The following is a 13,240-nucleotide window of genomic DNA, read 5'->3' as shown; positions in this document are numbered from 1 at the left end:
TACATTATATAATATATATATATATATATATATATATATATATATATATATATGTATATATTTTTATGATGTTACGTAAATGTGCATATTTTTTAATTTTTATCAAACTGGAAAATATTTTACTAAAATACTTGTGAAGAATAAATAGATCTTTATATATATATATATATATATAAATTATGTATACAATTAAATTTATAAATAATATTCTATATATTAATACTATTATAATTTATAGTATGCTTTATCCATCAAATATTTGGTATCATCATATTTAATTTTTAAAATTTAATAAAAAAAAAACAAAAAAAACAAAGTGTCATTTTTCAATTGATAACATTGAAAAGAATATTGTTTTTTTTAAAATAATATAATATTTGTCTAATATATATATATATATATATATATATATATATATATTCCCTCTTGGTTGTATTTTTTCAATTTTTATATGTTGCAAAAAATTAAAGCATTTTTTTGTACATTCATCTTTTCTTATCCCTTACATTTTATTTGTCTAATTTTAATAAATCGATATGATTATATTAAAAGTTGTAGTAAAATAAAAAATATATATATATGTATATTTTTAGCAATTTTGTGCAGTAAAATATATGTTTGTCTTATATAATAAATATATTTCATTTTTTTATATTTGTATTCTTCATATATATTTAATACATTTAATATATATTTATATTATTATATATTTCCATTTCTTATATGTTTGAGTGGATTGTTATTTACAAAAATGTTGTAATATATTTGTTTATATATATATGTATATTTTTATATTTTTATTTGTTCCAATTTAGGCATTTGTAAAACTGACACATGCTAATTTGTAAATAAGGAAATTCTTTATTTTTACAACAAAAAAAAAAAAACAAAAAAATAGAAATGTTATATGTATAAATAAATATATATATATATATATATATATATATATATTTAATATATTTTTTTTTCTTTTAAATGTCTATCCTCCAAAAAATATACAGTAATTATAAAAATGAAGAGATCAAAAAAAAAAGTTGTGTCATTGATGACAATCATTCTTTTAAATTAAAAAATAATTACATAGAAAGTAAGGATAGATCTATTAATAATTATAATCCTAAAAATATATCCAAAATATTACACAGTGATCCAGGTGAAACGTTTGATATTATAGAAAATGTAGATTATTTTGAAGAGGAGCAAGAAGACAATGCAACACAAAAATGGTTAATTGAATATTCACCAAATTATTATATATTTGAAAATTCAAATATAGAAAAGAAAAAACAAGAAAATATAGAAGGAATAATAAAAGAAGATATAAATATAATAAATAACGAATCTATCAATAATTTAAAAAAGAACAATGAAAATATTTATCAAGATAATAATCAAGGGATTTCTATATCCAAATTATTTATAACTTTATTGTATAAAAAGTATTTTACAAAAAAACAAAAATGTTATTCTCTCCTATTAAGGATGAAGAAAAGGGGGGAAAAAATGTATGACAACGTGAATAAAAATCAATATAAAAAGTCATTACATTTTTTTTATCATTCAAATGATACACTTAATAAAATAAATGAAAAGGATGAAAAGAATGACAAGGTGACAGGTGATATTTGTAATGAAAATATAAAAGAAGAGAATAATCTCATAAATCATCAAAATAATAATGATTATTTTAATATTTATGAAAAGAAAATGGATCATTTTAATACTATAGTGGAAAAAAAAAGAAAAGAAATGAAGAAAAATAAAACAAATCATGAACAGAATAATGAGAAGTATCATAAGAAGAGTGACAATAATTATCTTTTCATTTTACCTAGACTTTTGTCGTATTCCCAATATTATAGGAAAAGAAAAATTCTTAAAAAAATCTACAAATATATAAAAATATATAAAAATAAAAAAAAAATTAAATTATCAAAAAAACAACGAAATTGTAATTTATTTTCGCTTTTCCAATTTATGAAAGAAAGGAACAAGAAAAAAGAAAAAAAAAAAAAAAATATATACAACAATAATAAAATAAAAAATAATAATAATAATAAAATACATGATAAATATACAAATCAAAATAACAATGCAGATGAAAAACAAAATGGTGTTAATTTAAATATATCACATGATAATATAATTTCTGACAAACAGATTGATGATAATACGAATTGTTTAGAAAATTATATGCTTGAAAATTTATCCATAGATAATTATGATTTGGATTTTCAATATATAAAATCAATATTAAACAGTTGTAATATCATATTAAATAATATAAACAATATAAATACATTAAAAGAAGATAATAGAATTGATAACAACGATGTTGATAAGGATGTGCAAGAAATGAGCAATTCGTCCAAACAAATTAAAAATAACAAAATTATAGACCATATAAAAAATGATAATATAAATGATAATATAAATGATAATATAAATGATAATTTTATCACACATAAAACATGTAGAAACGTCACCATAAAATTAAAAAGAGATAAAAATAATCCTAGACAACATGTATATATTATTAATAGAAAGGTTAAATTAAAAAAAAAAAAAACGATAAATATAATAAATAAAATAAAGAATTACAATAAAACGGTTTATACAAATACATATAAAATAAATAAAAATGCACCTATCAAACCATATAAAAATTACACCCAAATTAATGATAAATTTATTACATATATTAATAAATTTTATAATAATAATCATAAAAAAAAAGGAAAAAAAAAAATTGACCATATTTTACAACATACAAACACAACACATACACAACATATAAAAAAATTTGCACATAAAAATTTAGAATATATAAATATGGAAGATATGAATAAAAGTCATAAGATGATAAGTATAAACACACAAGATAATATAGATAATAATTTATTTGTTGAACAAAATCAAGATGATACATATTCAAATAAGGGCAATCAAAAGGAATATAAAAGAAATAAAGTAACAAATTTTGATATTAATCAAAATATGGAATATACAAATATTAAATATAATAATAATAATAATATATATACTAGTAAGGATCATAATAAAGTTAATCCAATAAAATTCTTTTTAAAAAAAAAAAAAATTGTTGATGTTATAAAAATAAAAAAGAAAAAAAATAAAGTACACTTAGTATACTTTTATGCAAAGAATAATATAAAAATTGGTGAGTTTTATATAGAAGAGAATATATTAAAACAATATTGTAAATTATTTAAAAAATCTTTAAATAAAAAGAATAATGTAAACACTGTTATGATTAAGAAGAATCATATTATAAAGAAATATGAAAAAAAATGTTTAGATATTATAAAGAATAAAGAAAATATGAATGAGTTTATTGATTCATGTTTTACATTAGATAAGTTCTTTTGTCTATTTTCTCTTATAAAAATAAAAAATAAAATACAAATATTTTTAAAAGATATAAAAAATATCATATTACAAATAAAGAAACTTATAAATCATATAGATAAAAAATTAAAACAAATTGAAAATATAATTTATCAGATCGAATATAAATTACTTAATATGATAAATAATAATAAAAATAAAGATTTAGAAAAAAATAAAAAAACTTTCATGAATATTTTTTTAATAATTACAAATATATATAGTGATATTTGTAAACATATAAATGATCAAAGTTATAATATCTCTTCAAATATAAAATGTAATGAAGAAATTATAAAAAGTTATCTTGTATTTGTAAGAAGCTTCTATAAATATATTATAAAGAGTGTTGTAAATATAGAATATTATTACAAAAAGATAAAAAACATAAATATAAATAAAATCAAAGATAATAATATTAATAATATAAAAAAAAAATATAATAATATAAATAAAATCAAAGATAATAATAATAATTGTAATAATAATCTTATTAATAATTATCGTAATGATAAATTTTATGTTAACACATCTTCTTCATATGATAATCAAATATGCCTCTTTTCTCATATACATTCTAAACTTATAGAGCATTTAAAAATACGTCTTAACAAATTATTAATTTTTAAAAAAATATTAGAAGTTTATTTAATAGAAATTACAAATTTTGCTAAGTATCAAAAGGAATATAATAACAACAAAATAAATTTCTTCATAAATTCTGCATGTCCATATGAATTATTATTATTTTCATCCTTAATAAAATGTAATGTTTTGTGTAATATGAGTATAAGAAATATATGTAATAGTTTACATATACAAACATTTCAGCAATATCTATATATATATAATATATTTCTAAGTAATAAAATTAAATATAAGATATTAAGCTGTATTAAAGAGCTTGCACCAAGAAATGATATGATTGCTAAATGTAGAGACATAATTTTAAATAATTTACATATAAATAAAAATAATCAAATGAATAAATTAAAAATTAATCAGGAAACAAATTGGAATTTTCTTAATATGCAACAATTAAATAATAAAGATAAAAAAAAATTATCATATAATAATCTTAATAATTATTCTAATATATTATTAAAAGAAAATTATAACAATATAAAAGATACTCAAAAAAACAACAAAACAAAATATATATGTAAACTAAAAAATATTAAAAATATATTTATAGGTAAAAAAAATTCATCTCTTTTATCTAATACTACAACAAATAATAATACATATATTTTTTCTAAATTAAATAATAATAATAATAAGGTTATAATAAATTATAAAAATGCATTAGACACTTTAAAAAATATAAGGAAAACATTCTCAATCAATAGTAATCCCACTAAATATAATATCCAAAATGAGATGAACAACTTAAAAAATCTGACAACTAACAATAAGAAAAAACATATCCAAATGTGTCAGAAGGAAATAAATGATGATTATAAAAAAAGCGATCACAAAATAAATTCTATTTTTATGACACAAAGGAATAAAAAATATATAGTCAAGAAAAAAATTGATGCCTTACAAAATCAAATAAAATCATATGAATTAAAAGATAAAAAAAAAATATATATAAATGATAAAGGGAATGATGTCAATCATAATATATGCGATGATAATAAGATAGAGGATACCAATAAATGTCATAATAATAATGAAATGAATAAGGATAAATATAATGATAATATTAATAATAATGATAATATTAATAATAATGATAATAATATTAATAGTAATAATAATATTAATAGTAATAATAATACTTACAATAATGTTAATACTTACAATAATGTTAATACTTACAATAATGTTAATACTTACAATAATGATCATCATCGTCATTATGAAAGTGCAGAATATAAAGAAAATAAAAGCAACAATGAAAAATCTCTTTGCAGTAAAGATAACAAAATAATTCAAGATAATATTAAAAAAATTAAAGAACTTGAAAAGAAATATAAAAGCATACAAGAGAATAAAAATAAAACAAAATACATAAAACAACAAAGAGAATTAAAATTAAAAACTAATACTCGAAATAAAAATATCAAATTGTTACAAACTAAAAAATTAAAAAATTTACACATTAAAAATTATAAAAAAATTAGTAAAAAGAATTTTATATCTATAATTAATAAAGATAAAAAAGGATATAATACAAAAATTAAATTTAAAATAAATAATCAAAATTCCAATCATCCTAAATATAATGAAGAACAAAATAAATTAAGTTATATTAAAAATAAAAAATGTGGTACTCAATTAATAAATACAAATAGATTATTACAACATAATAATATATGTAAAAATCAAAAGATAGAGCACGAAAAAAAAATTATATATAATAATGAAAAAAATATATTACCATATAAATATTCTAATACTTCTTTAATCAAAACTAAACATAATAATAATAATAATAATAATAATAATAATAATAATAATATCTGTCATAATAATAATTATCTGAATAATCATTTTATGAATCTCTCATCTCAAAAAAATATAGACTTATCATCAAATAGTTGTGTTAAATATAAATTATCTGACTTTTCAAACAAATATAAAAACAACATTTTTAATCAAGAAAAATGTTCTCTAATTTCAAAGAATAAAAATATACATACACATAATATAACAAATAATAAATTCAACAATAATTATAATAATATACTAGAATATTATAAAAAATACAACCACATACATCACAGTGATAATTATATATATAAAGAATATGAAGATAACATATTATCGAACTCATCAAATAATATGGAAAGTATAAATAATAAAAAAGGAACAAGGATAAAAAATATCAATCCTCAAAATCAATACTTTTTTTTTTAATTATTAAAATATTCATTCGAATATAATGAGACAAAAAAGTGAATTATATTAATAAATAAATAAATGAAGACATAAATAATTAAATAAATAAATATCCAAGAATATATTCTCAATTTTTTTTTTTTTTTTTATTTGTTAAAAGTAATTTTACATATTAAATATGCGTAATATAATATATAAAACTTTGATACACATTTGTGTTATTTTTTATTTTATTTTTTTTATTTTATAACTTTTAAAAAAATATAATAAATCAATGAAATAAGGTTAGTTCAAAATAATTATAGACAATCATTTCAAATAAGAACATTAATTAAAAATTTATATTAAACCCCAAAAAAAAAAAAAAAAAAAATAAAATAAAATATAAATATAATATAATAAATTAATAAAAAAACATATAAGTATTAAAAAAAAAAAAAAAACAAAATAAAATATAATTACATTTTTATATTATTTTGTACGCCTGTATCGATTTTTTTCAATTTATCTATTTAGCAACATTTGAACATTTTTAATTCAATTAATGGTATTTTTGAATCAAGATTAGTATCTAAAAAGTGGTTTAATAAAATATCATTTTCCTGAAAAATGAAAAATAAATATAAACATAAATGAATAAATAAATAAATATATATAAATATATATATATATATATATATGTGAGAGTTTATATGAATTCATTATATAACTCGTCATATTATTTTACATTGTTCATAAGATTAATATCCGGTTCAGGTATGTTAGTTTGAGTAACATGAAAATCTTCTGGAATTATAAGCTAACAAAATGAAAACATAAATAAATAAATAAATAAAAATAATAATATTAACCAATCCACAGAATACATATATATATATATATATATATATATATATATATATTTATTTATTTATATGTTAAATCATATTACCACATCCGTCAAGTCAAAATCATACTGCTCTTCCAACACCTCTTCCTTTGTAGGTTTATATACACTATATATATTACTGATATTACTATAATTTCCTCTAATATATATGGATTTTTTTTTCTTCTCTTTTTGTGGACACATATGATTTTGTTTATATTTTTGAATGTATCTATCATATATTGTATTCTTTATATGATTGGAAACTTTGTTTTTCTCTCTTTTATAACTTGAAACAAATTCATTTCTGTTATTTGCATGGTTATAAGTTTTCCTTTTCATCTTATTCTTATCTAAAAAATATTTTTATATATTCAAAAAAATATTCATATGTACATCAACATATTATATATAAAATATTATATATATATATATATATATATTTATTTATTTATTTATTTTTTATTTTTTTTTTTTAAGTGATTTACTAAGGCTTAGCATGTCATTTTTGTAGTTTATATTTTTCCTATCCGTATTAATAGTACCACTACATATACTCAAATTACTGAATCGAAATTTATTCTTTGCTTTATTTTTATTAATATTTTTCGTACTTTTCTGTATATTTTTTATTTTGTTTCTTTCATTTTTTACAATATTTCCTACACTAATAATAGGTTTATCTTCAATATTGCTATTTTTTCTTTTCCTCCCATTTATATGTTCATTAAAGGTATTTACATTACTATTATTATTTTGATATTGCCTCTTAATATTTTCATTCTCATTATAATAACTGTATGTACTTGATGTACTATATTGGGATATTAAATAATTGTTCCCTGCATCCCATGTTTTTCTTTTCTTCCTATTTTGTATATTCATGGATGGTTGACAAAACTTATCTCCCATCTTAAAATGAATAAATAAATATAAATAAAAATATATATATATATATATATATCCATATATACATGTTTGCTTTTTTTTTTTTTTTTTTTTTTTCATTACTGTAATGGTGTGGCGATGTTTTCTTGTCTGCACATATATAAAAGAACCTATTCGATCTGTAACATTAAAAGAATTCTTTTTTAATATATTTAATGGATAAATTTTTTTTTTTTCTTCTATTTCATTTTTTGTAAAAGCATGGTGATATATATTCTTCTTTTTTGTGTCTTTCACATGTGCTATTTTTAAACAATAAAGTATATATTTTTTTTTCATATATTTTTTAAATGCTCTTTGTATTTTAATAATACACTTTAATAAATATTTATAATCATATTTAGTTATATACATAATCCAATTTTTTCTTATAGTATTAGCTGCTTTAACTCTTTGTTTAAAATATTTTTGAAATAAATAATAATCTTGTATAAATAAGATTTGTTTTTTCATATATAAAAATTTTTTTCTTAAGATATAAGTTCTATAATTTTTTTGTATAATTAATGTACTACTTTTTAATTTTAAGAAATAAATTCTTTGTTTATATACATTAAAATAAAAGAACAGTATTTTTTCTATACATTCTAATTTTTTTTTAAATAAATATTCATTATATAAGTCCAATCCATTTTCCATTAAAAGTTTTGCTCTTCTCTTTTTAAATAAAATTTTAAATCTACATCCAAATAGAACAAAATTTAATAATCTTCTTTTTCTTATATGTAGCCAATATTTATAAACACATTGAATGAAGGTATTTTTCTTCTTTTCATTTTTATTTAATATTTCATTAATAATAGATAATACACCAAAACGAAAAAATATTTTTGTCTTTCCAAAGGTATATTCATTTGAATTTATTTCTAAAAACATTAAAACAATTTTACAAAACATTTTAGGAGTTAAATATTTTTTCATATCTTCTTGTAATATTCCACTATATCGTATCCATATGTCATCATATAAAACTCTGCAAGGATAACCATTCTTCATTAAATTTAAAATATCAACCATACCACTCATAACTAGTTGACTTAATACTAAATTCTTATTAAATAATTTTGCTTGCTTTTCTTGATTTGGTTTTATACATCTTATAAATTTTGATGAAGTCTTACTTAATTTATTTGATAAAACTTCCAACTGTTTTTTAAAAGACGAAAATATTGTTTTCACCTTATTCTTATATAAATTATTATTACTACTATTATTATAACAGGATATCGTATTTTTTGACTCCTGTTCATGATGAGATATCATCTCTTTCACGGATAGTTTTCTTTTGTTATTTTTTTTGCTCTTATCATTATAATGATTGTCCCCATCATTATTTTGTTTGACTCCATCATTATATTGTTTTGCCACATCATCATATTGTTTCGCCTCATCATCATATTTTTTGGCTCCACCATCATATTGTTTTTCCACATCATCATATTGTTTTTCCACATCATCATATTGTTTTTCCACATCATCACATTGTTTCTCCCCATCATCACATTGTTTTTCCACATCATCACATTGTTTCTCCCCATCATCACATTGTTTTGCCACATCACATGTTATTTTTTCATAATTCCCTTTTGAAGGCATTAATTTTTCCCCCTTAATAGCTTCATATTTCCAATTCCTGAATCTTTTCTTTTTCAACAAATTTTCACTTATAAAATAATTACAACCTGATAAAAACATTTCTATATCACTAGTCAATATGTCAACATTCTTATTGAAAAAATCTGCAGAATCATATAAGACATCACCTGCATAATGAGATATAATAAAAGATTTATTTTCAACCTTATAATTCCTAATAATATTTTTATACTTTGCTGAATTTATTATATTTTTATTAAGCTTCTCATAGAATATATCTTTGTTATCATCTTCATTAGATTTATTAGATACAAATAATAAAGATAAATCTTCCAATATGGTATATATACTTATATCTTTTGTATCTCCTATAAGACTAATAACATTACTGTTGTCATTATAAGAAATCTTTTCTATTCTTAAATTTTCTTCATAATGTATCTTTTGTTCATTATGTATTATTTGTTTTAAAAAAAAAGCATGTAATATTTCATTAGCATAATTTATACATAATTGTTCAAATCCATTCATACCTTCATTACTAAAATTTTCAAATCCATATATATCTAAGATTCCTATAAAATTTAGTTTTTTATTGATTATTATATTTTCATCCATATCATCACTATCATATTCATTTTGTTTATGTAAATTTTTTGTTTTCCTCCTAAATGTCTTTCTCTTTTTCTTCTTTTTTTCATCCATATCTATAAATGATTTATCTTCTTTGAGCACATTTTGATTGTCAAAATTGTTATCCCTCTCAGATGATTCTGAATAGATATTATGATCACTAGCATTCAATGAATCATTTACACACAAAATTATATATTCAAATAAGAGTTGATATAAAATTTTTGATATAACATCTCGATTATAAATCGCTTGTTGGTATGTGTAACTTTTTTGTGTTTCTCTAACCTTTTTTATTGTCAATATTTCGATAATTTTATTAATATTTAAATTATCATTTTTAATATATAAGAGTTGGCTTAATTTTTTACAGATGTCAATATTTTGAATTTTTATAGGTTCTTGATCATTATCACTTTCAACAAAATTTATATTACCTAGAAGAAGTATACATATTAAAGTTTTATAAATTTCTTCTTGTTCATTTGGAAGAACACCTATACTATTAAAACATTTTATGATAAAATCTAAGCTGTATAAATTTTTCCACTCTATAGAATCACTTGGTTTCTCTGTTTCCTCCTTCTTATTATTTTTTTGAAACATATTTATATCATCATCCTTATATTTGTTCTTTTTATATTTAGTGTTCATATTATTACCATCATCTATAATATCATTTTTTTTTTTATTTTTTTTGTTATTTTCAGATGATCTATCATTATGCTTTTTTAAATTATAATTATCATCCGTTTCATAATTTCTTTTTACTCTATCTTTTTTATGATCAATAATATTATTAGTATTTTCATTATCATTTTTATAATATATATTATCATAAGTATTATTATATGAGTGTTTGTTTTTTATTTTTTTATCTGCTTCAATTAGATAGTTATATTCATACCATGGTAATAAATCAAATTCTTTTGATAATTTCTCATTCTGACATAAGGAATAAAAAATATGATAATTTCCTTCTCCTTTTGGAACATCAACAACTCTCGATTTGGCTAGTAAATAGGTTTCAATGGAAGCAGAACATAATATACCTTTTTCGTTATAATTTAATTTCATTAGTTTACCAAATCTACTACTATTATCATTTTTTATAGTTTTTGCATTTCCGAAACATTCTAATAGTGGATTACTATTTTGTATTTTTTCTTCATATGTGGAAGACGAATAAGTATTTATAATATTTGTATAATCATCTGAATTTAAATTTATATTTGGAATATTTTTTTTTGAATTATTATCATTATTATTATTATTTATATTATTTTTGTTTTTATTATTATTTTTTTTTTTTTTATCTACATTATTTTTTATATTATCATTATTATCACTATAACTATGTTTATCATAATGATAAATTTTTTTTCCTTTTTTGATAGTATCATTTTCTTCTTGAGGACTATTATTATCACTTGTGGTGTATCCAGTTCTTTTATCATTACACAAAAAAGTGTCATCCATATATTTCATATTATTATCTACATATTTCATATTATCACATTCTGTATTAGCACATTCATTTGGTATAATTTTCTTTTTCCTTTTCTTATAACCTTTTTGAAAATAACTCAAATAAGTTAAATACTTTAGAACCTGTTTTGATGATTCTGTTTTCCCAGCTCCACTTTCTCCACTTATAATTATAGATTGACTTATCTTATCTTCAATTAAACAATTATAAGCATCATTGGCTATTGAAAATGGATGAGGAATTGCAAATAAATCATTTCTTTCTTTTATTTTTTTCATATAACTTTCATCATATATATCAAAATTTTCATATGGATTTACAGATAATAAGATATAACCTATATATGTATAAATACAATTTCGGTTCTCTTTATTTATATATGCTTTATTATATCTTTGATAAATATTTTCTAACAAATTTGGTGAATTCAAATATATCAACTGTGTATTATCACTACAACCAAAATTTGTATCTATAGGCAATAAATATTTTACATTTTCTATTATATTATAATTAAAGTTATCTTTGCATATATTATAATTATCATCTATAAATATATATATTTCTACTTCATTTTTAGAAACAAATCTTTTCACGCTCCCTTTAAAAAAACAAAAAGAACTATTTCGATATTTATAATATTCATAAATCTCTCGATATAATAAAGAGTTCTTCTTTTTAATAGAATTTATATGTACCCAAACGAAAGAATTCTCATATATGTAATTTATATCTCTTGATTCTAAGGACTTTTGTTTATACATATTTAAGGGTCCCTGCTATATCAAGCTATACGTAATATATATATTATATATATAATATTATATTAAAATTAAAATAATTCACAATAAAAAGAGATATATATTCTAAAACATATATATATATATATATATATATATATATATTCAATATGTCTATAAATATTTTAATAATAAAAAAAAAATATAAATATGTATATCTTTAATTATATTTTATTAATTTGTATTTATTATTTTTTTTTTTTATAAAAATTATTATTAATAAAAATTCGCATAATCTATATATTACATATATATTCTTTTTAATCCAAAAAAAAAAAAAAAAAAAAAAAAAAAAAAAAAAAATAAAAAAATACCAAAAAAAAAAGAAAAAGAAAAAGAAAAAAAAAAAAAAAAAATTAAAAGTCTAATATGACAGTGTCCTATATTTTAAATGTTCTTATAAATATTTATATAAATATTAATAAATTGAAAAAAAAAAAAAAAAAAAAAAAAAATTTCTGTATCTGTATCTATCTATCTATATATATGTATGAAACCCCCAAAAAATAAAAAAATAAAAAAAAATATTTTGAAATTTATTGAAATTTGCTTTTAATTTTTTATTAAATATATTGTACATGTTGTATATTAATACAAATTGTCCTTTTTTTATAAGAAAATATATTGCTAACGTAAATTTAAAATAAAATT

General features: G+C 18.1%; 2 protein-coding genes across 2 annotated transcripts; one reads left to right on the top strand and one right to left on the bottom strand.

The window, feature by feature from the left end:
* Nucleotides 1-975: 975 nt before the first annotated feature.
* PGSY75_1140600 (hypothetical protein) lies at nt 976-6,273 on the top strand (the record flags this gene model as incomplete). The annotated part of the gene is made up of 1 exon (XM_018786523.1): nt 976-6,273. The coding sequence occupies one exon, from the start codon at nt 976-978 to the stop codon at nt 6,271-6,273; it is 5,298 nt and encodes a 1,765-aa protein (XP_018641318.1).
* Nucleotides 6,274-6,767: 494 nt separating this feature from the next.
* PGSY75_1140500 (putative myosin F) lies at nt 6,768-12,553 on the bottom strand (the record flags this gene model as incomplete). Its single annotated transcript, XM_018786522.1, has 5 exons — nt 6,768-6,857; nt 6,983-7,054; nt 7,187-7,476; nt 7,612-8,035; nt 8,135-12,553. 5 exons carry the CDS (start codon nt 12,551-12,553, stop codon nt 6,768-6,770), a joined length of 5,295 nt encoding a protein of 1,764 aa, XP_018641317.1.
* Between the last annotated feature and the right edge of the window lie 687 nt (nt 12,554-13,240).

The sequence above is a fragment of the Plasmodium gaboni genome, chromosome 11 (genome assembly GCF_001602025.1).
Source record: "Plasmodium gaboni strain SY75 chromosome 11, whole genome shotgun sequence".
Lineage (NCBI taxonomy): Eukaryota > Apicomplexa > Aconoidasida > Haemosporida > Plasmodiidae > Plasmodium > Plasmodium gaboni.
The sequence above is the reverse complement of the archived record's forward strand: the minus strand, read 5'-3'. Positions and strand labels throughout refer to the sequence as shown.